The 26,592-nt window shown below is 49.3% G+C and overlaps 1 protein-coding gene across 7 annotated transcripts; it reads left to right on the plus strand.

Annotated features, from left to right (window-relative positions):
* Positions 1-1,004: 1,004 nt before the first annotated feature.
* Positions 1,005-26,197, plus strand: TMEM268 (transmembrane protein 268). 7 transcript variants are annotated; one of them, XM_059925447.1, is made up of 12 exons: positions 1,005-1,094; positions 4,502-4,688; positions 9,789-9,898; positions 12,693-12,800; positions 13,857-14,006; positions 15,034-15,097; positions 18,365-18,475; positions 19,072-19,211; positions 19,291-19,371; positions 20,611-20,796; positions 23,547-23,765; positions 23,894-26,197. In XM_059925447.1, the coding sequence occupies exons 2-11, from the start codon at positions 4,580-4,582 to the stop codon at positions 23,724-23,726; spliced, it is 1,239 nt and encodes a 412-aa protein (XP_059781430.1). In that variant the 5' UTR covers positions 1,005-1,094; positions 4,502-4,579; the 3' UTR covers positions 23,727-23,765; positions 23,894-26,197. The 7 variants fall into 7 exon arrangements, with proteins under 7 accessions (XP_059781430.1, XP_059781429.1, XP_059781435.1 ...); XM_059925446.1 differs by having other exon boundaries at positions 23,547-26,197; XM_059925452.1 differs by lacking the exon at positions 4,502-4,688 and having other exon boundaries at positions 23,547-26,197.
* The last annotated feature ends 395 nt before the right edge of the window (positions 26,198-26,592 follow it).

Genomic DNA, 26,592 nt, shown 5'->3' on the forward strand with positions numbered 1-26,592 from the left:
GCGAGCAAGAGTGGGAATTCCCCTTACATGTCCGCGAGCGGAGAGGGGCAAAGGAAAAAAAGAGCCTTCCTATTACAATACATGGAGGTGTACGCACCCCTTAAAAAGAAACCAGACAGGGGAGTGTTCTGGCATGAGGTGAATGCCAAGGAACTTTGCTGAATGAAAAAGCAGGGTGTCCAACGGAATAGAACAGGTTCCCTTTTGTGTAAATGCACAGTGTACACATCTGTCCATACCTTTCTATGGAAACGTACACAAGGTTAGTGCTTCCCTAGACCCCCCTGAAATCTCGAGTGATGGTGCTGGGGGTGGCAGCCAACGTCTAGTGAGCGGCCATCATGTGTCCGGCAGTTGTGTACACTTCACACCGATTTTCTGATTAGAGCTTTACACAATCCCATGAAACAGTATCATCTGTTTTTTACAGAAACCTAAGGCACAGGTTAAACACCATAGCGAAGATGACCTAAAAAATCGGAGACACCTGGCTTAGAGCTCAGGGAGCCTGATCCCCAAACCGATGCTCTTAACACAGTGCACGTATCATTTTTCATTAAAAAAACAAGTCCCTAAGAAATTTCTGGTCCAAATATTTCTTCATCCACCGGGTCCCGTGACTGTCAGACATGGGCTGGACCTCAGAGGCAAGCCGCTGCTCTCACGACGGGGAGACCGAGGCTCCGAGGGGGGCGGGAACTCATTCCGGCCGGGGCGCGGCCCCCACCCCTGCCCCCGAGCCCCAGAAGCGACGCACGTGGTGGGCGAGCGCGGAGGCGCTTCCCGGCGTCCCGGGAGGGAGCCCGGCTGATGAAAGGCAGCTCCCAGCTCGGCTCCGAAGCGGGCCCGGGAGCCGGCTTCCCTCTGGGCCCCGAGGCGAGCCCGGCGGGCGGCTCTTCCCGGTGGGGTGACCGCGCGAGGCCGGCCCGGCCCGGGGGCGGGACCCGGGAGGGCGGCGCACGGCGCGGGCGGCGGGCGGAGCGCGGGCAGCGGTGCCCCGAGGCTGCGGCGCTGTAGGGCGGCGGCGCCCCTCGACCTTCCGCGTCCCCGGGCTCCCCGGGCGGCGGTGAGGGCGGCGACGGCGGCGCGGACGGGTGAGTGTGCGCGGGCCCGGGGCGCGCGCCCCTGTGTTTGCGCGCGGGCCCGGGCGCGGGCGGCCGCGAGCCCCGATTTGAGCCGCGCGGATCCCGCGCTGCCGCCTGGGCGCCCGTGTCTTGGTCTGGGATGGGCGCCGCGGGCCGCGTCCGCGTTCTTCCTGCGCCTTTGGGCCCCATTTTCCCCCTATCGTGCGTGGGAGTTGCTCTCGGGCGGCTCCTGGGAGCCGGTGGGCTTGGGACAGTGGGAGTGATTTCGGGGTGAGGGAGGCCCAGAGGCAGCAGACCCGGGAGGAGACTTGAGGGCAGAACCTGAAGCTAGACTCAGCCGCCCAAGGCCAAGGCCAGATGCGGCGGAACATCCCTTGCCCAAATGAGCTCGGTTCCGTTGTGGCTCCATCCCCCACCTGGCTCCTTGACCTTGGATAGTTCTCTTTCATTTATGGGTTTTAATTTCCTCATGTGGAAAGTGGAGAGCTTGGAGCCATTGTCTCTCAAGGCTTCTCCACCCCAAAACTTCTGTGACAGACCCTCTGTGGTCCCTTGTTGGGACTTTTCAGTTTAACAAAACAAAACCTGACTTGTAAAAACTGTAGGATTCGCCCTCTCCCCCAACACACACGAAGGCACACACGCACATCCCTCAGTGAGGCACAGGGCCTCCTGGGGAAGCTGGGCACTCAGTGTCTGCAGAAATGGAGACCTTTGCTCAGCGGGACTTTTAGGATATCTTCCTTTGCAGAGGCTTGCCACTCAGCTCAAAACGATGGATAACTGGAAGGTCTGGTTAAGTGGAATCAGCAGTGGGAGTTAAGGAAGCTGGGGAGTGGATGACCAGTTAGTTACAGGAACCTCAGGGCTGTGCTCGCTCCCTGGCTCTGACTCCACCCTGGTGCCTCTCCCTCCCTCCCTTGCCCCCTAGGGCTAGTGCAGGGCTGAGTGGGGTGGCAGGTCAGGACACACCGATGGGTGATGGGTCAGCACCTGCCCTTGGCCAGTCTTGCCAACACCCCTCCTGCCCTCTGCAGCCTCCAGGTTGGATGAGGGGCTGCAGGGTGAGTGCAGAGGCTGCCCTGACTGGGCCCATCCTGTCCTCTGGTTTGTACCTCTCCCTACTTGGTAGCCCCTTCTCTTGCTCTACCTTTGCCAAGCCAGGAGCCTCTTTCCCTGCTCCAAGAAGCCTCCTGAAGAACTCTTCCCTCATTCCAAGGTGCTGCCGGCTCCCTCTGACTGCCTTCTTTGGTCATTGTTTGTTATTTCTCTTTCTCTGAGTTTGTCTTTCCCACCAGATGGTGGTACCCAGCAGGGAGGGCTGAACAGGGACTTAAGATTTTATTTCTGGTTTTATAGTTTAGCAAGCACAGGGCCTGGCACTAGAAGGTTCTTAGGGAGTGTCTGTGGAGTAAAAATAATGATTGCTATATTCCTTTTTGCCCCGTGCTGCTCTCGAGTGATTTAAGTATGAATTCTTTAAGCCTCACAACAGCCTCGTTACGTTATTCCCATTTACATGTGTAGAAACTGAGGCAGATACAAGTCACTTGCTCCCGGTCGTACACGTGGGAAGTGGCGGGACTGTGCAGGTTGCTTTTATCCATTACGCTAAATGGCCTTCAGGTGAATGAATTCTCCTGGTTGGGACTTTGTGGAGGCTAATTGGGCCACCTGGGGTGCTGGGAGTTCTTCTTCCCAAAGACAATGTCTAGTTGTGGGATTTTGCAGCTCATGAACCTTCCATGCAGTCTGGAAGGACGTCTGTGCAGCTCCAGCTTGTGGGTGGTCCCTCCTGCCTGGAGGAGGGAGGGTGGGCTCAAGGACCTTTCTGAGATTCCAGTACAGCTTCTCTGGGCAGGTTCCTAGCTATGATGTCCCTGGGTTCCTGGTCTGGAAAATAGATCCAAGGATTCTGTTTGTCTCCTGGGCCTAGGATATATAATCAGGTGAGGCAGGAAAGGGCCTCAGTTATTGCCAAGTGCAGGGCAGACATCCTTGGGCTGTTGTTGTTGCTTTCATGCCTCTTGGGGGTACAAGATAAGAGGGAGGAAATAAGGGGTGATATGACTGACTGGTACTCAGTGATATTTGGGAGTGCCTACTGTGCGCCAGGCTTGGGCTAGGTGAGGGGAGATGGTCCCTGCCCTCCCACAGCTTGGCAGCTCAGATGCCAACTGGAGCTTGTTACTAGATCACACCTGGGAAATGCAGTCTCCCTCGACCCAGTCTTTTTTTTTTTTTTTTTTATAAATTTATTTATTTATTTATTTTTGGCTGCGTTGGGTCTTTGTTGCTGTGCGCGGGCTTTCGCTAGTTGCGGCGAGCAGGGGCTACTCCTCGTTGTGGTGTGCGGGCTTCTCATTGCCGTGGCTTCTCTTGTTGTAGAGCATGGGCTCTAGGCACGCGGACTTCAGTAGTTGTGGCACATGGGCTCAGTAGTTGTGGGTCACGGGCTGTAGATCGCAGGCCCAGTAGTTGTGGTGCACAGGCTTAGTTGCTCCACGGCATGTGGGATCTTCCTGGACCAGGGCTCGAACCCGTGTCCCCTGCATTGGCAGGCGGATTCTTAACCACTGCGCCACCAGGGAAGTCCAACCCAGTCTTTTTTAAGGCAGTTTAAGGAAGAGGCTCAGCGATAGCCAGACCTGGGTGCTGAGGTTCAGGGGCATGGGAATGATGGGCTTGGATTCTGGAGCTGGATGGCCTGGTCCATCTCCTGTCTCCACAGCTCCCAGCCATCCCACCTTGGGCAGGTCATGTCACATCTTTGACCCTCTGTTTTCTCTCCTGTGAAATGGGAAAAACCTGTGAGGAAATGGGCCTTATGATGAGCAGGGTACTGGATGCCATACTTATGTTTCCTTGTGTTATCCCCACAGCAGCTATGCCAGATAGGCCTCCCTGAACCCATTTTACAGATGAGGTCAGAAAGGCTCAGGGAGTTAAGTACCTTGACAGTGAATGCCCCAGAGCATGTGAGGGCTGAGTGAAGGTTCAAATCTAGGTCTTTTGGTGCTAAAGTCCTTTGCTCTTTTCATAACATTTTGCTGCTTTGTATAAACAAGGCTCCCCACGATGAATATACCTATCCTGTACTCAGTCAGGAGGGGAAATCCCAGATGCCTGGGAGTGGGGCCTGGTCGGCTCGTGAGTTCTCTGTGGGTCCCTCGATGTGTCTGAGCTGGAGAAGATCCAAGACCAGAAGGAAGTCTCAGCCAAGGCCTTGGAAGGTTTTAGCTCTTCCCCCTCACTCCTGAGAACGTTCCTCAGCATAATCAGCAAGACCACAGTCCAAGGAAAGACTCTGGGCGGCTCTCACTGGTCTGGTGGTGGCTTTGGCCTTGAGAGCCTGAGGAGCCTGGCCTGCCCAGGACCAGGCCTGAAGTTCTTTCTCGTGATGTTGTTTTCTGAAGGCAGGCGAAGCTGAGCTGGCTGCTCCAGGATGCACCACAGCTCTGAGAAGGGGAAGTAGAAGTCCTGCTGGCTCTGCTATGACGTGTGAACCGCAGATGGACCCCGGCGGGGCGGCCGGCCCCTTGCCCACCTCCTCCCCTGGGTGGAGCGCCCTGCCTGGCGGGAGCCCTCCTGGCTGGGGGCAAGGTAGGATCATGACCCTCAATTCCTTCCTCCCCTGTCCACCCAGGATGCTGAACTGGACTCACATAGTGTGACTGAGGGGAGGGGAGTGGAGGGGCATCCTTAGATGAGGGTGGGCATTTGGGGATGTGTTTCCAGGCCAGTTTCTGTCATTTCTACCTATTCTCTCTGTCACCAACTCCTTAGATTGCCCTCTGCCAGGATCCCTGCTGTAGCTTCCTAGCACCTCTCCTCCTTGCCTCTTCTGTTCTCTGCATGGTGTCTCAGAGAGATTTTTTTAAAATGCACAGCCAACCAAATCACTTTCTGTTTCAGTGTTTCCCATTAGGCTTAGCATGAAGATCTATCATTCACCAGCTTGCAAGGCCTGCCTAAATGGCTCTTGCTGACCCTGTTCTCTGTTCCTGCCATGCTGCCCTGCCCCAGGACCTTTGCACCTGCTGCCCCTTCTGTGTGTTATGCCCTTTCCCTGCCTCCTTTTCCCTGCTTAATTTCCATCCATCCTTCAGAGCTAAGTTCAGATATCCCTTCCATGGGGAATCCTCTCCTGATGGCCCAGCCTAAGCCGGGACCCTCTGCTATATCCCTGTTTCTCCCTATAGCAATTACCAGTCTGTCATTAAATAATTACCTGTGTAATAAAGTGTTGAATGTCCAGTTTCCTCACTAGAATGTAAGCTCCATGAGTGCAGGGGCCCTGTTTTGCTTTGTTCATCACTGTGTCTGTAGTACTTAGCACACGGCTTGGCCTGTAGTATTATTATTATTTTTTAAATTTTATTATTACTTATTTTATTTATTTATTTTTGGCTGCATTGGGTCTTTGTTGCTGTGTGCGGGCTTTCTCTAGTTGTGGTGAGCGGGGGGCTACTCTTCGTTGCGGTGCACGGGCTTCTCATTGCAGTGGCTTCTCTTGTTGCAGAGCATGGGCTCTAGGCACCCGGGCCTCAGGAGTTGTGGCTCACGGGCTCTGGAGCGCCGGCTCAGTAGTTGTGGCACACGGGCTTAGTTGCTCCGCGGCATGTGGGATCTTCCCGGACCAGGGCTCGAACCCGTGTCCCCTGCATAGGCAGGTGGATTCTTAACCACTGCACCACCAGGGAAACCCTTGGCCCATAGTAGATGCTCAATAAGTATTCTGTTGAATGAATGAATGAATGAATGAGTGGCTGGGCATAGGCAAGGGGAGATGGCATTTTGCATTGTGGCTTGTTTCTTAGATGATTTAAAACTTTAAAACAAGGGTTCCTTTTATGACTACTGTTATTAGGAAAGCAGTTCACATACACACACACACCAGTAGAATGAAATGGAATGGAATAATTTGCCTTCAGCTCTTTGAAGATATTGCTCTACTGGTTTTTGGCAAGCCAGTTCTTGCCCCTTCATAGGAAATAGCTCCCTGTACACTCACTCACACACACACACACACACACACACACACACACACACACACACACACATGCTTCTTTGGTAGCTTTTCAGATCCTTTTTCTTAGCCTAGGTGTAAAAACAAGTATTTCTAAGTGGAGGACTTGCAGTTCTCCCTTTGAGGAACAGATGAGCGAGATTATTGCCAAGAATCCAGGAACTCATGGTTTGAAAGGGAAACAGAGACACTATGAAAAGTCCTCGCATTGCTCAGGCAAACACTGTCCTCAAAGTGCAAAGAGCCAGGCTAGGGGAGCGGTTCACAACCTCCACGCCTGGGGTCCAGCTCAGCGTGGGTTTTCTGCTCTGTGCTGTGCAGTGGTGGGCTAGCCTGAGGCTCCGCACAGCACGACTGCCTGCATTTTTTATGCTACCCTTTCTCTTCACTTCTTCTCTTCTTACTTTCATTTCCCCTGGTACCACCAGGCAAGCTGGTTCTCCTTTCAGAGGTTCAGTTCCCTTTTCCATTGTAATGGTTTTCCACCTTCTAGGAGTCTTGGAGGATTAAATGGAATCACGACCGTGAGCCTAAGCCCGTGCCTGGTGCCTAGGATGGGCTCAGTCCCTGGAAGCTATTCTTATCATATTTTATTGTTCTGTTTTATTTTGGTCTTGATCTTCTTTTTGTCTGTTTTCCCTCATTTGCTTATTTTTAAATCTAATTTTATAATTTTATCTTTTCATATTTTATTTTATGAAGCCACCTTAAATCCTTTCTGGAACAAGGTGTGGGAAGGTAAAAACCAACACAGCTAAACTGGTGTGCCTTTATGGTAACTTAGGAGCTTTGACAAGCTGGCTTTTAAATTATGACAACAGTAGCAGCCAGTCATTCAGTACCCATTTTGCACCAAGCGCTTAATTTTCATCATCTTAATTATTTGCAAAATCCTCTGTGGTGGATATAATCATCGTCTAAGGGGATGGCCAGGGATTAAATTGTTTCTTCAAGGTGCTCTGTTAGTGAGAGGCTGAGTTACCATTTGAACCCCAAACCATCTGGCTTGTGCTTTCCCCACCTCTTTTATACATGAAGCATTTATTTAGTGCCTACTGTACACCTGGCACTGAACCCAGCTCAGGGGATTCAGTGATGTGCAAAATCAATGTGGGAGTATAGAGTCTGATGGAGACAATGGACTTTAATCAAGTAATTGCATACACATGTGCTCATCTTTGATAAGCATAAAGGAGAAGAGCATGTAGTTATGGGCAGGTTTATCAGACAGATTTGATCTGCTACGAGTTTAGAATGTCAGGGAAGACTCCCTGGGCAAGGGATTAATGAGCTGGAACACAAATGGTGACTTGGATATAACGGAGTGAGGCTAGGTGGATGTGTCCTAGGGAGAGAGCCGGAAGAGCACGTGCAAAGGCCCTGGGGTGGGAGAGAACACTACATGTCCAAGGAGCAAAGGAGGCTGGGGTGGCAAGACAGAATGAGGCTGAGCCTTCAAGGTGAGTTTGGCAGGAGGCTAGTTCTTCGAAGGGCCGGGGGAGCTTGGTAAGGAGGTTGGTTTTTGCCAGAGGACTGGGAAGCTATTGAAAGTTTTACTCAGAGAATTTGTATTATCTGATTTGCGCTCTGGCTGCTGTGTGAATGCATTGTAAGAGGAAGAGCAGGTTGGAGAATCCAGTTAGGAGACTACGGCAGGTTCAGGGAGAGGTGAAGGGAGCCTGGCCTAGGGTTCTGATGAAGATACCAAGGGGTGCACGGAGCTGGGAGAGATTTTGTTGGCCCAGGTGGCAGGGCCCAGGGATGGACAGGGTGAGGGGTTAGAGGAGCGTTTGGTGGGCCAGGGATTCCCAGGAAGGCAGAGCTAGTCATTTTGCTATAAGACTCAGGGATTGCCCCGAGCTGGGCCCTGGGCCAGCAGGTAACATGTTCATGGTTTAATCCCTTCAGTCCTGCCTCCTCTTCTGAGCAACAGCTACAGAAGACGTGCTGACATATTCAGCTCCCAGCCCCGCGTGGCTGAGCGCTGGGACCCTGGAATCTCAGGGCTGGCCTGCTCCGTAGCAGCTGCCCTGGCTGCGCACTGGTGGCTCCCTGGGCCTCGTACGGGACGGAAGGAGATCTCGGTCCTTTTGTTCAGAGTTTCTCTACTCAGAAGGGAAGTCGGTTTGGCTTCTCTCTGCTCCCCTTCCTCCCTGGTCCTGAGGGGATTTCACTGTAGCTGGCCTCCCCCGGGTCTCCTGGTCTGGCTTCATTGCAGCCCTGCAGGGCAGGAGTTTTGATAGCCGTTGTGACAAGCCTGAGATTATGTGTGTTTCTGAGGTATGACTTCACTCAGGATATGCTTTCAAAATGTTGAGCGAGGGCAGAGACCCTGGGGAGGGCTTGCGCGTAAGTCAGCGGATTAGTTTTCTGTGACTGTTGTAACAGGTGCCACTAACAGTGGCTTAGCAAAGGCAGTTATTCTCTTACAGTTCTGTAGGTTAGAGGTCTGACACTGGCCAGACTGTCGGCTCACAGTCTGACGGCCCTGGTCAGCAAGGCTGCATTCCTTTAGGAAGCTCCAGCGGAGAATCTGTTTCCTTTTCTTTTCCAGCATCTAAAGGCCACCCACAGTCCTTGGCTTCTGAAGGCTTAAGCCATTTTTTTTTTAAATTTTATATTTATTTATTTACTTGGCTGCGTCGGGTTTTAGTTGCGGCAAGCGGGCGGCACACGGGCTTCTCTCTAGTCGTGGCACGCGGGCTGTAGAGCACGCGGGCTTAGTTGCCCCGTGGCATGTGGGATCTTAGCTCCCCGACCAGGGATCGAACACGCGTCCCCTGCATTGGAAGGCGGATTCTTAACTATTGGACAACCAGGGAAGTCCCCTTCCACCATTTTAAAGCCAGTAATGTTCCATCTCTCTGTACCTTTCTTCCGTAGTCACATCCCTCCTGGCTCTTCTGCTGCCTCCCTCTTCCACTTCTTTTTTTTTTGCTGTGCTGCGTGGCATGCGGGATCTTAGTTCCCTAACCAGGGATCGAACCTGTGCCCTCAGCAGTGAAAGCATGGAGTCCTAACCACTGGACTGCCAGGGAATTCCCTCTCTTCCACTTTTGAGGATCCTTGTGATTACAGTGGGCCCACCCAGATAATCTAGGATAATCTCCCTATTTCAGGCCAGCTGATTAATACCATTGAGTTCACCTGCAACCCCCATTCTCCTTTGCCATGTAAGATAACGTATTCACAGGTTCTGGGGGTTAGGGCGGGGACATCCTTGGGGGTTCACTGTTGTGCCTACCACATTGTTACCTCTTACTTAGACTCCGAGCGCACTAGGGATGTAAGTTGTTTGGTTGCGCTTCCTTTGCCATCCTCGAATAAATGTCCGCTGGATCATCTCCTCAGTGCAATTAGTTGTTCAATCTCTGTTTAAATATCCCTTGTGTGGGGGAGCCCACCACCTCCCAGACTGTGTGTGGACAGCTCACATTCTTGGGAAGTTCTTCCTTTTATGGTCTCAAATAATGTCCTAATAGCCTCCGGCCTCAGTTCTGTCTCCTGGGAGCTTTCTAGTCAAGTCCAGTCCTTCTCCCGTAGGGGCTTGAGGATGGCAAGTCCCTCCTCGCCATGAGAATGTTCTCAAGGCCAGAGGAGGTGATGCCATCAAGGTCTGGGCTCACCCGAAGTCCTTATCGCTCAGCCAGATGAAGCTTGTGGTCTGCTTTCAGAGCTCCACAATGGCCAGGTTCTCACAGTTCTCCGGATTGACAATACCTGTGCACCCATCTCCTTCGATCTGGGAGCCGCCGAAGAACAACTGCAGACCTGGGGCATTCAGGTGAGTGCTGACTTTATTGAGTCCTTAGTACTTTTTCTTCCGTCCATCCATCCATCCACCTACCTGTCTGTCCATCTATCTATTCTATCATCCAATTATTCACAACATTTTTATTAAACACCTACCCTGTGCTCAACATGGTAGGGGATATAAGGAAGATGTCCTCTCCTTCCAATTAATTCACTTAACAGATGTGTGTTTTGGGGTGTCCACCCTGTGCTGGCCACTTAGGCGGTCACTGAGTACTACAGAGGTGACTAGGTCCCCGTGCCTGGCGTCACACTGCTCACAGAGCCCAGTGGGTGAGATAGACATGCGTCAGGTAAAGCAGAACAGTATGGTATAAATGCTGCAGTCGAGGGATGCACAAGGCATTGAAGACATTCACAGGAGAAAATGATAAACTCAGCTCGGGGAGCAGTGGTTATGAAAGTGTCCGCCTTAAAACTAAAGCAGCCAGTTATTATACTGGCAAAATGGGTTTATTCAGTAATAGCAGAAAGTTGCAATTCGGGACAAGCATGCTGTAGTAAAAACTGGGCAAGTCTGGAGAAACAAAGGAAAGGACCATTCTTTTATAGAGGTAAAAGAGAAGTTGGGAGGGGTTCTTATAAACAAAGAGGCCAGTGGGGGAAACTGGGGGTTCGAAGTGTAGTGGCTTTTCATTGGCTGAGTTGTGACAGCCTGTCATTGGCTGGGCTATTGCCAGGCGAGGAGAAAATCTTCCTTCCCCTTGCTGAGATAGTAAAAGGCAGAGACCGACCTTCTTCCTGCTGGAGATGCAAGGTGATTCTCTTCCTGTTTGGAGTCTGCAGATGACAATGAGTCGTAGGGCATGAGAGCACCTCCTTCTGGCCTTCCCAACTCCGGTATAAATGAGGTTTCCTTTATTCATTCTCACAAAAGCTTTGCAGAGGAGCAGATCCTTGATCTGGGCTCTTGAAGGAAAAAAAGGAGTTTGCTGGGTGGACAGGAGGAAGGGCATTTTAGGAGAAGGAACTGCTTCTGCAAAGGGAAGGGTGCATGAATTCATTAGATAATAATGCAGTACCTTCAAGCATGGTGATTCGAGGCATAGGCTTCACAGGGGTTCATAGATCTGGATGCAGATCCAGCTCAGCTGCTTACTGCCTGGGTGACGTTAGGCAGGTGACTTAACCTCTCTGAGCCACAGTCTCATCATCTGTAAAACGAGGGCAATATTAATACCTATTACACAGGGTTTTTGTGTGGATTAGGAGAAGTAGTGCTCGAGGAACACTTGCACTGGCCCTGGCACGTAGTAAATGTTCAATAAATTGTGGTATTGCTATTAAGTTCTGGTTCTTGCTCTTCTCAGATCCTCCAGCATGATTAGGCCTTCATCTTCACTGCCCAGGGAGGATTATTTATGGATGAGGAAGCTACATGGCTAATTTTACCCTGAAGACTTGAGAGTTTACTCCTTTAAAACAGAATTGCATTATGGTTTAAAACAACATTTTATCACCATTAAAGGGAAACTTTCCAAGTTGACAGTACTAGCCCCACATCAGCACATGAGCTGGTTTTACTTCCCACGCTTCCTTTCAGCCTTTGTACAAAAGAACATTTTTCTTAAATAGTTGTCTTCAGATTGGGTTTTCTTAACTGATGAACAGTTTACGTGTTGTTCTACCATGTTCCTAAATATCATCTCTAATGATTAAATTCTGTGTTCTTAAGCAATCCATTCTCGTAGGACCTTTGCTCTATGACATTTTTTATTTGGGCAGGAAGATGTGAATTTTCAGTATCTTGGACTGTATTCATAGTTATTGATGGTACAGTTTGAGAATAACACTTGTGTATCAAGTGTTCACTATGGAACCAGCACCGGGCTTGTGTACACATACACTTAGACACACGTATCTATCTAAGTAAGAGAACAGCGGCCCCGAAAGATGTCCAGATAATATGTATATACATACTATACGTATATTTATTGTAAATATTGTATATGTATTATCTTATTTAATATGCCTATCACCTCTACAAGGTGTACTTTGATTATCCTCATTTTATTTTATTTATTTATTTTTTTAAATTTATTTATTTATTTATTTAAGGCTGCATTGGGTTTTCGTTGCTGTGCCCGGGCTTTCTCTAGCTGCGGCGAGCGGGGACTCCTCTTCGTTGCAGTGCGGGAGCTTCTCATTGTGGTGGCTTCTTTTTGTCGCGGAGCACGGGCTCTAGAGCGCAGGCTCAGTAGTTGTGGCGCACGGGCTTAGCTGCTCCGCGGCATGTGGGATCCTCCCGGACCCGGGCGCGAACACGTGTCCCCTGCACTGGCAGGTGGACTCCCGACCACTGCGCCACCAGGGGAGTCCCAGTCCTCATTTTAAAGAGGAGGAAACTGAGGAGAAGTGGGGTTACTTGCTCCAGGTCACACAGCACATGAGGGGCAGGGCCAAGGTTTGGAGACCCAGGGCTGGCTGACTCCACGGCCTGCACCTTAACCATTAGGCTATCCTGGGTCTGCCGTGAGGTGCTGAGCCTTGGGCGTCAGGGATCCCTCTCCTGGATGTCCTCCTGCGTCTCGAGCTGTCCCACCTCCCCAGTGGTGCCTGTCCTCCTCTGAGCCGGAAGCTGCACCCTGTGACTGCCATGCAGCGCTCCGTGCTCGTCATTCTGCCTTTGCGGGCAGCCAGGATGCACCTCGCCCCCCTTCCACGTGGTAGCCGCGGGAACTGGCCACAACACGCTTGCTGGTGGCACGGAGTGGGGCGTGGTTCTCCGTGGCTGACGGGTCTCTTTCCCTTGGGTGGCCAAGCAGGTCCCGGCTGAGCAGTACAGGAGCCTGGCTGAGAGTGCCCTCTTGGAGCCCCAAGTGAGAAGATACATCATCTACAACTCGAGGCCTATGCGGCTGGCCTTCGCTGTGGTAGGAGCGAGGGAGGCCCCTGAGGCGCCGCTGCGTTCGGCGTAGTGCCCTGGGGCCTGTTGGCGTGGGTGACGGGTTTGGGGGCTGGGGGCTGGCCTGCCTGGGAGAGAGCAGTGCACCTGGACCTGGGTTTGCTATAAGAGGAGATTCATGGGGGAGACTTGTAACCAGCTCCCCATGTAGAGGATGGGAGGCAGGGTTTATTAAGGGCAGAGCTGGGGGATTGGGAATCTGCAGACCCACCACTGAGGCTCTGGACTCAGTGTCTGGCTTTGTCAAGACTTTCCTCCTCTCTGGGACTTGGTTTCCCCATCTGTCCAACAGATTGGTCTGTTTCAGCTCTAATCATATATGTGTGTGTGTATACATATAAACATATGTATACACCTATATATATACATAAACACACACAGGCATACAGAATATGGCACAGCCAGTGTTGGAACCCAGGCACTCTGGTTTCCGCACCTGTGCTCTTAACCACTGTGACCTGCCACTCCTCTGTATGTATAAATGGTCAAAAAGCACTCTTGACTCCCATGTTCTGCTTCTAGGAGGGGAAGGGATGGCAACTGGCAGTTACTGATTTCCTAAGAAGTGCTAGGCTGTTACATAGGTTATCTTATTAACCCTTATAACAACACTGTGAAGTAGGTATTATTATCCCCATTTTACGGATGAGGAAACTGAGGCCCAGAGAGTTGTTACAACTTGTCCAAGGCCACCTAGCTGTTGAAGGATCAACGTGGGCTTCCGATTCAAATTTATCTCACTCCCAAGCCCCCTGCCCTTTTCTGTTTTATTTGAATTCAGAGTAAGCAAGGATTTGGAGTAGCTATTCTAACCCCTTGCCTCTCCCTTTGCTTTTGAACAAGGAACAAGGGCCCATTCTCACAGACCACCCCAATCTCCCTCCCCCATCAGTCTCTGACTGGCCCTGTGAGCTCTCGCATCCATGGAGGGTGTCAGAAGTGGCCAGAGGGTGTCCCTTGGAATGGAGCTGCTTCGTTTGAGGACTGGTGTTCCTGACCGTGCCCTTTCTCTGGCTTCTCGCAGGTGTTCTATGTGGTGGTGTGGGCCAACATCTACTCCACCAGCCAGATGTTCGCCCTGGGGAACCACTGGGTGGGTGTGCTGCTCGTGACCCTGGCTGCCATGAGCCTGACCCTGACTCTTGTGCTCATTTTCGAGAGACACCAGAGGAAGGTAAGACATCTGGGGACTCCAGCCACGCTCCCTCCAGAAAGGCTGTGTGGACAGGAGAATCCCAAGTCAGATTTTTCTTTTACCTGCTTCAAAGAATTTCCCCAACCATGAAAATTCACCCTGGCCCACGTGCCCAGTGACTAAAAGAAATCAAATCACACGTGTGATTAAATCCTTTCTGTTTTTCTCTCTAATCCCTGTGGGTTGTTTTTCTGGAAGCAGGCTGTGTTTTGAGAGAGCCTGGGAGCGGGGAGGACAGCACTTTGAGGCGACTGAGCCCTTCCGTGCACCTCCTCTGCCTGGGTTCTCGCCACAGCCCTCTGAGCGAGGGTATTTCCTGGACCTACCTCACAGCACAAGGTACCTGGGGAGAGGTGGATGTACTCTACCTGGTGCGTGGTTGACAGTTGTGTCTCATTTAACCCCAGTAACGACCTCTGAGGCAGAGAGTGGGTGGGTGATCAGGGAGTTTAGGTAACTTGTCCCAATCCCACTCTGAGTGGCAGAGTGGAGGTTCAAAGCCTGAACCCTCTGATTCGTGATCTCATTCACAAAGGAGATTGATACCTTCTGGCTTAATGTATGGTTTGCTAATTGTCTTCTGCTTCTTCAACATCTGTCTTTTGTTACTGTTGAGCACTTCATATGTGGTAGGTCATCTACTAAATGCTTTACATGCATTAACTCATTAAACCCCCCAGTAAATCTCTGGGTAGAGGCTTTTATGTTCATTTTGCAGGTGAGGAACCCGAGGCTCCGAAAGGCCCAAGAAGTAGTCCAAGGTCATGCTGCTAATCAATGACAGAGCTGGAATTCAAGGCCAGGACGCTCAGATTCCAAGCCATATTCTCAGTCAATACCCAACTGTATTGGTGTTCTGTGGCTGTAACAGATAACCATAAATGTAGTGGCTTAAAACAACAGAAATGTATTGTGTTACAGTTCTGTAGTTTAAAAGTTTGACAGGGCTGGGCTGCCTCCTTTCTGGAGCCTCTAGCGGGGGAATCTGTTTCCTTGTCTTTTCCAGCTCCTGGAGGCCACCTGCGTTCCTTGGCTCATGGCCCCTTCCTCCATCTTCAAAGCCAGCAGTGGTGGGTTGAGTCCTTCTCGCGTTCTTGGCTCTGAGTCTTCTGTCTCCTTCTTCTACTTTCAAGGCCCCCTGTGATTACATTGGGCTGTCTAGATAATCTGGGACAATCTTCCTATTTTAAGGGTAACTAACTAGCAACATTAATTCCATCTACACCCTTAATTTTTCAGTGCCAAGTAACATAAATTCACAGGTTCTGGGAAGTAGGATTTACACATCCTTGGGGGACCCTTATTCTGGCAACCACCCCTCCACTGTCTTTCCAGCTGCTTCAGAAGCTCCCCCAGCACCTGGCACAGAGCTGGACTTTGAGATCTTTAGCAAACACTCCACTCTTGCGTCACTCAGGAGGAGAGGGCGGGATGTTGGGAAATGTGGTCAGGGTTTGGGGGTATGAATTCCATTTAGTGCCTGTGCTCACAGGGACAAATAGGAACGTCATGGCTTAATCATTCTGAAAGGATCTTTGTCAGGCTTTGCGATGAGGCTGACAGAATAATGCTGCCCTTGGGCTCTTCTGAAGCTCTCATGGCCCCTGTGTTTGGCCTATATAAAAAAATCAATGGAGCTGGCTGCTTCTGCAGCAAGAACCTTCTCTTGGGGAGGGGGAAGAAGCAAAGTGCACTGCTTTATCAGGAGCAAGCAAAATATCTGGCACCTGGCAGGTGCTTCAGCGAGGCAGTTCAGGGAATGGCTACTGTGGCTCTCTGCCTCCTTCCTCCCTTTCTTCCTTATTCAGCTGGCATTTATGAAGCCTCCACAAGTGCCAGGGGATGTGCTAGGCACAGGGCACAGAGACAAATAAGACCCTGGATCTTTACGCGTAGGTGCAGCGTGGAGGCCCCAGGTACATAATAGCCCTTCTGTCATCACTGTTTGTTGATCCCCTCCAGGATCCTTTACTTTCTCATATGACCGTCGTTTAATGAGCACTTATGTGTTCTGTGTTTGGGGCCTGATATTCATGCCCAACAACAACCTCACAAGGAGGCAGGGTACCTCTGCCATTTGTCAGCCCTGCAACCTGGGGTGATTTATTATTTAACCTCTCAGGGCCTTAGTTTTCTCATCTGTACAATGGGATAATAATTTTAGCTCCCTCATAGGATTGTTGGGAGAACTAAATGACTTAATACACGCAACGTGCTTATAATCTTACTTGGTGTTACATAAATGCTCACTATGTATCAACTGTTATGATTATTTACTCTTCACTAGTGGGGAAACCAAAGCTCAAGAGGTTAAGTAACTAGTCTGTGGTCACACAGCCTCGCTCAGTTCTTCCTTTGAGCCTCAGCTCAAGGACTTCTTTATCCTCGGATCCCTCATCTCTCAGGACCGTGCAGATCCCCCTTCCTGACCATTGTCACTCTTACTGTTTGTGTCCTACCAGCATCACATAGCATCCTTGAGAGCCTCAGCATTTGTACACACTGCCTTGTTTTCCCCTTGTTTGGGTCATTATTAGACTTTTTCAAGATCAGAAGGCTTATGAAGGCAGGCAAGACTCTTTTATTCCCTATAGAGTAAAACCCATCACTAGGGTATGTTGAAAATTCCTAAAAATATTCGTTTGTGGCCAGCATGGTACAGTGGAAAACATGGTGTCTTCCGTTCAGTATCGTCATCATAAAGGTATTACTAGGTGACATATATCGAGTGTTCATTCTTCCAGGTGTCCTACGTGAATTAACTCATTTCATCCTTATTCTAACCCTTATTATTAGGGGGTGTTATCTCCAATTTGGGCGTGAGGATGTGGAGGCAGAGAGATGGTGACTTATTTGCCCAGGGTTATATAGGTAGTTAAGAGATGGAGTCAGGGCCTGAAATCTTGGTGATAGGGGTTTCTGAAAGGGTGAACACCCTTGCTAAAGTTCTAGGCAAAACAAAATGTAAATCCCTTGATTTTCATAATACAGGCAGACCTTGGAGATACTGTGGGTTTGGTTCCAGACCACCGCTATAAAGCGGGTATCACAATAAAGAAAGTCACACGAATTTTTTGGCTTTCCAGTGCATATAAAAGTTATGTTTACACTATACTGTAGTCTATTAAGTGTGTAAAAGCACTACGTCTAAAAAAAGCAATGCAGATACCTTAGTTAAAAAATAACGCTGGTGGAAAAATGGCGTCGATAGACTTGCTCGACTCAGGATTGTCACAAACATTCAATTTGTAAAAAAAAAAAAAAAAAAAAAATACAGTATCTGTAAAGCGTAATAAAGTGAAACGCAGTAAATGAGGTGTGCCTTTAGTGGCATTCCTGGAAAATTCAATGTATTTTAAAACCTATTCACAAAACACTTTAGGTTTATATGTAAAATGGAATTAGGTTGGCCAGTCAGAGAATTATGAATAGATTTTTTCACATGTGCTCATGCCCAGTGGGACATTTGGGGTTCAGGTAGGCTGGGGGACAGTCCTTCCACGTGCAAGATTCTCTGTCATGGGACGTGGCCTACAGTGGAAGGCATGTGTTTAGCATCCCTGGTCCTCGTCCCTAAATGCCAGCATTGCCTGTCCCGTGCCTGTGACAACCGTAAGGGCCTTCTCACACATTCAAAAGCTCCCTACGGGGTCCTTCCTGTTTTGGGGACCATTGTCTTTGATTGGGTTGCCTTCTAATTGCATCTGAAAGTCCTTGTAGGGTCTTTCAGAGCTTTGGGTCCTGTCACCCTTCCTGTCCTCTCCTCCCCGGTCTGCTTAGCACCTACTTTGTCATCCATGGCGTCATTTGGTTCTGGTGGGAAAAGAAGGAGATGGATTCCCAGAGCGCCCCCTCGGAGGGCCAGTCACTGGGTTAGGTAGTATGGAAAGTAGGTGCTTTATTTCCACAATCGATGCTCAAAGCTCTCCAGCCCCCTCCTCCCGCAGATATGTGTGGCCCCCGACTGTCCCAGGCACCGGGTTAAGTGCGTCACACACACCATCTCAGTTCAATCTCACCATGTTCCTAAGGGCCGGAGACACTTTTTATCCTTCTTCAACAACTGAAGAAAGCAAGACTCAGAAGGGACACATTTGTCCAGGGCCACACCGCCGGGAAGTAGCAGAGCTGGGCTTCACTCGAGGCTCTCTGACACCGTTGAATTTATTGTCCCAACAATGCCACAGTCTGTCTTATAGGGGAGACAATGGATGTGTCTTGGAGACCAGGATTGTCCCGTGGTGTCTCGGGGAGGGACAGTGTGTGGTTATTGCCCAGGCCCAAGAGCTCCCCGGCGGCATGGAGATTGGGCCATGGGGCTGGCGTTTGTCTTACAGGCCAATGCCAACACAGACCTAAGGCTGGCGGCTGCCAACGGAGCCCTCCTGAGACACCGGGTGCTGTTGGGGGTGACAGACACGGTGGAAGGCTGCCAGAGTGTGATTCAGGTACTGTGTCTCGGAGTGACCTCTCCAGTGGACCCACTTTGGGGCTGGGCTTTCCCAGTCTGTGCAGTGTCCCCCGGAGTCTGCTAACGGAGATGGCGTCGGCAGCCCTTCCTTCCTCTCCGCTCCAGTGTTTCTTTCTGGAGACTCCTCTCTGGGTGGTAACCAGCAGCCTAGAACCTCCACGAGGCGGGGCTGGAAGGGAAGCTCGGAGACCATCCAAGCCACATTCCTCATTCAACATTTATTCAGCAAAGAGATGGGGCCTCCTCTATTTCGAGCCCTCAGTACCCAGATGAGGTCCCTGGGGAGGCAGGTCAGACCCTGAGGGCCTTGTCCTCCTGGCGTAGCTGTTTTCTTAGCCCCAAGGCGATGGGGAGATCTGACGTGACTAGAAGGAGGTCACACAGTGGGTCTGGGACACAGCTGGGCTGCTTGAGGCCCAGGGCGCCTGATCCTGGCTGGGCTCTGCCTGGGAGGATTGATAAATCTCCTCAGCACCATGTTCGCATTCTTAGCTGGTGAGGAGCCCGGGGTGTGGGTACAGGTGGGCCCCCAGCGGGCACAGGGTTTGACATTTTCCAAATCTGCACACGAAGCCACTTGTCTACCAGCCATCCAAAGGAGACCCCGTCGTGCGGGGGGACTCTGGGAGAGAGCAGAATGGCATGCTCACGCCGGAGACCGGGATGAATCTGGTCATCCCCAGAAGGGCAAGCCTCCAGCGAGGAGGCAGGAGGTGAGGCCGGTCTCAGAGATGGAGAGTTCAAGGTCTGGTGGGCTTTGGCCTCAGCGGTCATGGCTGCTTCTCTCCCCAGCTCTGGTTTGTCTACTTCGACCTGGAGGCCTGTGTGCAGTTTTTGTCCGACCATGTTCGAGAAATGAAGATGAGCCAAGAGGTGAGATACCTTAAGTGAAAAACAAATCAAAAAAATAAACCAGGAGGCTAAATTGTATAGATTGCATTACCTCAGTGTTGGAACAAGTGTCTAAGGAAAAGTTACTTGGAAGGAAGAATACCTCTGTAGAATCATGGTTGTTTTTGCCTAGGGAATTATGGCTGTTTTTCTCTTCCTTTTTAAAGAATTTTTTTTTTTAAGAATTATTTATTTATTTATATTTAATTTTTGGCTGCATTGGGTCTTTGTTGCGGTGAGCGGGGGCTACTCTTCGTTACGGTGTGTGGGCTTCTCATTGCAGTGGCTTCTCTCGTTGCGGAGCACGGGCTCTAGGTGCGTGGACTTCAGTAGTTGTGGCACGTGGGCTCAGTAGTTGTGGCTTGCGGGCTCTAGCGTGCAGGCTTAGTAGCTGTGGGGCACGGGCTTAGTTACTCTCCGGCATGTGGGATCTTCCTGGACCAGGGCTCGAACCCGTGTCCCCTGCATTGGCAGGCGGATTCTTAACCACTGCGCCACCAGGGAAGTCCTCTTTTCCTTTTTAACTCGTCACATTTTCCACGTTTTCTACAGTGAATATAAATTTTAGCTATAATAATAATAAATAACAGTGAGAATATATTTCATTTATAACAACAACAATAATAAAGATTCTGGCAGAGGAAAATACCGTATATTTAGATGACTTTCACTTGTTTGAAATCCTGAATGTTTTGAGAAAGAACGGGGAGAGTTTGCTCCACTTCCACAAAGGAGGAAACTGAGGCTCTGAGAAGCCACATAGCTGGCTGGTGATGCCAGGTTTGGAGCCCAGCTCGCCTGTCCTCGAGCCCTGTGCTTCTTCCCTGGGATCCATTTTCAGGGCCCCGCAAGTGCTATAGTTGGCTTTGAAGTCAGGATTGTGGCTTAGCCCTGATCCGGACCCATTGGTTCCTGTGTGGCTTTGGGCAATTCCTTTGAGCTCCAGTTTGTTCATCTGCAACATATGGGTAAAGATTCCCACGTCCCAGGCTGCTTTGAGGAGCAGATGAGAGCATGGAAGGAAAAGTGCTTCTGACCATACTTTTGCAGGAATTATCTGATCTCTCCAGTGTGGCTCAGCTCCAGAGTCTCCTGAGGTCAGCATCTGAGTCTGTAGACGGTCTATCCATCCTCTGTGGGTCTGCGGCTCAGGGAACCACCTGGCGTCCTACATCCACCTAACTTAGGACACCGCCGAGTCCGTCTCTGTTTCCTTTGCAGTCCTTGCTGAGAAGCAGATTGAGCCAGCTGTGTGTTGTCATGGAGACTGGGGTGAGCCCCACGGTGGCCGAGGGGCCGGAGAACCTGCTGGAGGAAGCTCCTCTCCTGCCCAGCAGTCCTCGTCCCACGGAGAGGCCACTCATGCAGACCGAGCTTTGCCAGCTTATTCCTGAGGCTGAGCCAGAGGTAACAGGCACCTGGGCCAGTCAGGCCCCCTCCTCCCCCACCAGGTGTTTGCATAGAGTCCGTGTGGGGCTCTCAAGTTGTAGATTCCTGGGGACATGCCTTTACTGGGTTGGTAGGGACCATACACCTCTTCTAGCCTACTAGTTTTCAATATTCTTTTCCTCACCCCAGCACTTTAAAAGATAGCTTAGAGGAATCATTTTATACTTATTGGGTGCCCCTGCACCCCATTTAAAAAATATCTTGGTATTCTTTTGTGTAGTTGTATTGGATGTGTAGTTGCATATTGATGGATCATAGCCTACCTAACCATGAACATGTTGATGAATATTTGGGTCATTTTTAAATCTATCAATCAATCTGTCATCTCTCCATCCATCTCCTTAAATGGCAGTTGGATATTTAAATCTTGTATGCATCTCTGTTGAATTCCATTTCCTCCTGCTCCAGAGTTCTGTTGGGTCCTGCCACCCAAGCTGTCTGTTGGGTATGGTCAAGAGCTGGTAGACCAGAAGTCTGGTAATGTGGTTTGCGGCTTGTGCAACTGTCTTCTCACCATGAGGACAGACCCACTGTCTGGGAGACATGCAGCGAGGGGCGACCTCCGGCAGGGTGTGATACAGGAGAGCACTTGCATTTTCTTTTTAGCCAGTAGATTTGGGGATTAAAGGTCCAAACCAGCCCAGACTTTCCCTTTTGCATGGATGGGGAGTGGGGGGACCTGCAAATAGGACCGTTATGAGAGAAAATGGTAAATATATTCATCTCTTCAAAGACCTGAACAGATTGATAAGATCACGTTCTTTCTTGTGCATGCATGTCTGGGTTTATGTGAAATAGCTTATTAACTATGATGGGTCTTTTAAATTATTTTTTCAAATTCATTCAAACCAATAGTAGTACAATTTCCTGTCATGAATATCAAGTCTCAGTGTGTGTGCACATGTTTTTAAAGTAGCTGCCCTTATAGAATAGCAAAGGAAAATACAAACAATGCCCAAGTCTCAACCTGGGCCAGACTGTCATATTTCAGGAGGAACCCAGTGTATGCGAAAGGTGGAGAAATAGTTATAATGACCTCTTACATTTTTACAGGTTTTTATCATGCATAAAATTCTTTAGCATATCCTCTGAAGTATAGATTATTTTCCCTTCTTCCTTGATGGGTGAAATAAGCTTCCAAGAGGTCAGCTGACTCACCCAAGGTCGCAGAACAAGGGAGAATGTGGCAAAGTCCAAGGCAGAAACCAGTCCTGTGATTCTCAGGAGGCCAATTTTCTTGTCACAGTTCTTTGCTTCTTATGTTATCAATTTTAGAATAAATGGGCGGGAAGACCAATCTGAGTTAGTAAGTGGTAGGCTGTTTGAACTTTTCAACATTTTTCTAGCACAAAGGATAACTCCAAGGAAACACGGATCCTACGGTGCTAGGTGGAGTTTCTGCTTTTTGAATAATGATAATGGTAGTGATATTGATGGCATTTATTGCGCATTAGGTATTGGGCTTTCTGTCCATTAGTGCCTTTAGTCGTCACTCTAGCTCAACCAGAAAGGTGCTGTGACTTTCTGTCTTTTACTGATGAGGAAGTGGGCTAAGCAAGGTGAGGTGACTTTGCTCAGGGTCCATCCCAGGGTGGCTGAGCTGACATTCCCATTTGGCCCTTTTGATTTGAAAGCCTATTCTTGATCCCTAACTGTACTGACATAAACAGGCTGGGTGTAAGCCACACTTTACTTCAGTACCTTCAGACTGGACGCAAGTACTGTGAAAGACTTCCATGCCCCACAAAAGAAACTGGAACATCTTTGTTGGAATCCCAACTGCCAGACAGGTGGATGGAACTTTAGAGACCAAATGTGTTAAGAGCATGTATTAAATACAATTAAAAAAATTTTTTTTCCTCTTTTTCACTTTTTAATTTTTTTCACTGCAGTAAAATATACAGACTATAAAATTCACCGCCTTAACTATTTTTAAGTGTACGATGCAGTGGCAGTAAGCGCATTCACATTGTTGTGCAACCATCACTACGTCCTCCTCCAGAACTTTTTCATCTTCCCAAATTGAAACAACATACCCATTAAATACAAATTCTTTTACCTTACCCAGCCCCTGAAAACAACCATTCTACTTTCTGTCTCTATGAATTTATTGCTCTCGGTGCCTCTTATAAGTGGAATCATACCGTATTTGTCTTTTTGTGATAAATCCAGTTTTGATAAGCACTTTTAATATAGGAGTAGGTATATTCAGCAGGTACTACTGTGTATGACTTGAAGAATCCTGCCGTCAGAGGGGTATTCCCCCAACCCTGCCTCCATTTACTGGTGATTTTCTTCAAGTGCATTACCTTGACCTCATGTACTTCACAAAATCACAGACACTTGAAACTGGAAAAATGTGTGTGTGTGCGTGTGTGTGTGTGTGCACAATTGGCTGGTATAAACCAATGGTAATTTCTCTAGTGCTTTGAGGCTCCCTAGCTTTTTTGTGCATATTATTATCACCTATTAGCAGTTAGGTTACCACCTCAGAGATGAGGAAACTGAGGCTGCAGGAGCCCCACAGAGCCTGAGAGCTGGAGTTCCAGACCAGTTCAGGCATCTTGCAGTTGTCCCGGGTGAGGGCCTTGCCGGATTCTTCCTAGTGAGCATTACTGCTGGTCCAGCGGTGTAAGGACCACTTGGCGTACCCCTCGTGCTTCAGACACTTTCCTGTGGCCCTCACTCTGCTTCCCTACCTCTTCCAGGAAATGGCCCAGCAGCTGCTGGCAGTGTTTGGTGGCTACTACATCCGGCTCCTGGTGACCTCTCAGCTCCCCCAGGCATTGGGCACACGACACACAGACTCTCCAAGGATTCCATGCCCCTGCCAGCTCATAGAAGCCCACATCCTGGGCACAGGGTGCTGCCCATTCCTGACCAGGTGACCTAGGGACGAAGGTACTCATCTTCTTCCAAGGCTGAAGGTGAGAAGTCAGGGAGGCCTCAGGAGCCCATGGTTGCCGACGGTGAGCCCTAGGCGAGGGGAGCAGCATCTGGGGGCACTCTGAGGCTGTCCGTCATGTCAGCACTGGGAATACTGTTCTCACTCCAGGACCCTGCGCAAGAATGGCTTGTCGACGTCCCACTCTGACCCCTGGCCTTTGCAGAAGCCGATGGTCCCACTCTGAGGTGCTTTCTGTGCTGCTGAGAACTGTGGGCGTGGATGAAAGGGCCACCCGCACATCCCTTTCATTGTCTGGAGAGCCCAGGAAATGTGAAGATGACCAGACCGGGCTGAACGTGTGTCCAAAGCTTGGTCTCAGGTGATGCTCCTGTCCCCACCCCCTTCTTGTCAGATGGAGACTCAGGACATTGCTCTTTGTGGCATTGCCTTGGGCCCCTTAGATGATAAGAAGCCTCTTCCCAATCTGAAGTGAAGAAGTAAATTCTCAGAATGTTCTCCGTTTTTAAGTTGTTTTTTCCCTACATTTTCTGAAAAACGATGGCACTTGGGCTTGTATGCTAGCACACAGGCCTTCAGGAGTAGGAAGCAAACAGCCTGTAACTGCTAATGGGAATATTTGGAAGAGACTGATCCTGTCTGATTGGAGGGCGTATTTTGTTCAACGGCATGCTTGCTCGTGGGTATGGTTTCCTACTGCAGACGGAGAATGGCAGTTTGTTCCTTAACACTAACACTCCTGGAGTGAAGCGTAATCTGTCACTTGTGGAATTCCATGAAGAGCTCAGAGGCTGCCAGGTGCTCTGCTTCTGAACAAGTTTGAAGACCCGTTGTTCCCTAGGCCCAAATCCAAAAGCCCTAGCCTGGCATTTAAAGGCTCCCCAGCACCTAAGACCTGGCCTTCATCTGCAATTTTGGCTTCATCGCCCATAAAAATCCTTCATAGGTTGAAACTCTTTTCCTGGACTGACATACCTGTTCCTTTGTATCTGCTGGATTCCTATGCATGCTTTTGTAAAAAAAAATTTTTTTAATTGAGGTATATACAAGGTTCAGGTGTACAACATAGTGATTCACCATTTTTAAATGTTATACTCCACTTATAGTTATTATAAAGTATTGACTGTATTCCCTGTGTTGTACAATATATCTTTGTAGCTTATTTATTTTATACATGGTAATTTGTACCTCTTATCCCCTCTCCCTATCTTGCCCCTCCCCCTCCTATGCATGCTTTAAAGCTCAGCTTTCCTTACCCCTCCTTCAGGAAGCCTTTCAACATAGCCAGACCTGCCACTCTCTGCCTCCTTTATTTTTTATTTTTATTTTTAAAAAATTACCTCTTAATCCAGTAATCCAAATCATCTCACTATTTTTTTTTTTTTTTTCCCCCGTGCCACGTGGCTTGCGGGATCGTAGTTCCCCAACCTTGGATTGAACCCAGGCCACCGCAGTGAAAACACCGAGTCCTAACCACTGGACCGCCAGGGAATTCCTGACTCTGCGGCCTTTAAATTCTTGATGTAGTTGCTGCCTTTACTGATGTTTTATGTTATTGATTCTGTTTTCCTGTGCATATACCTATTCTTCTAGCTAGACTATAAGCTCCTCAAGGACAAAGACTGCACCTTGTACTTTTTGTGCGTGACCTGGACTTGCTAAGGAAAAAAATTCTGTGGACTGAGTGCTTTGTCATCTCTATAGTAGCTTTTGCAAATTGCTGTCTGTACTCAGTTGAATGATGAAGTTGTCACAGACTGGGGTTCTGGTCCTCAACTGCCATTTTTAGTTCTGTAACTTTAGGCTGGTCCTCAGTTTACACATCTGTATAATGGGTAGATTGGATGATTCTTAATGGCCCTTTCAAAGCCAAAGATCTGGGAATTTCCATCTTTTTCTGTTCCATTTTAACCCTTGGCCTTTCTCTCTGTTATGCCTTTATCTACATGCAGAAAGGTTCTATAGACCCACACAAGTGAGGTGTCCCAGACCTGATACCCCTCTGGATGGAACACTGGCCTAGCCAGCAGGAGAGCTGTATTCTCATTTCAGATCTGCTACTTCTTAGCAGTATGACCTTGGTTAGGTTAACCTCTCTGAACGTCAGTTCACTCTATAAATGAATCTGGTGAAGATGAAATGTAATTATGTGGGTGACTTACCATGTAAGAGATGAATCTGACTGTTCACTTACTCTGGGCCAGAGAAGAGAAAGCATGTACATAGACCAGCCTTGGAAATGGCTCTTTTAGGCATTTCTCTTCAGCCAACAAATGCTGCGGCCCGCTTTGCTCAATGAGAATTATTCATGAAGGCGATCATTGTCTTTCTCACCTGCCACAGCGGAAGTGTGGGCTGTGAATGTGATCAATAGAAGCCCATATTTATCATTCCAACCATAAAGCCCTGGTAAATATAATAACAGAGAATAAAAATGTGTGTGTGTTGACAAAACAGCAGTTTTTCCATTTTATGGCTTCCTTAAAGGACCCTTGATGTGTTGTTTCCTGCCTTTTCCTCTCTTTAGAGTTTCCGGTGGTCTCACCCAGTGGGTGGGGCATTCAGGTGTGCCCATGAGGTACATTTCTTCGTATTTGAGCCTCAGTTTCCTCTTTTAGAAAATTCTGTGATCTCTGTCTTGACTACTTCACAGGGTTGCTGTGAAGATGAGATTCCACAAAGGAACATGTGTGCCATTTCAAGGCTCTGTGTTGATGACAGGCATGGAGCTGGTGAAGATGGTGCCATGTCGTGAAGTGGGAGCGGAGGGCTTGGATTCTAGAGTCACATGTATTCAAATCCAAGGTCTGCCACCTAGGGGCCGCGTCCTTCCCATCCTTGGGTCTCAG

The sequence above is a fragment of the Balaenoptera ricei genome, chromosome 6, assembly GCF_028023285.1.
Source record: "Balaenoptera ricei isolate mBalRic1 chromosome 6, mBalRic1.hap2, whole genome shotgun sequence".
NCBI lineage: Eukaryota > Metazoa > Chordata > Mammalia > Artiodactyla > Balaenopteridae > Balaenoptera > Balaenoptera ricei.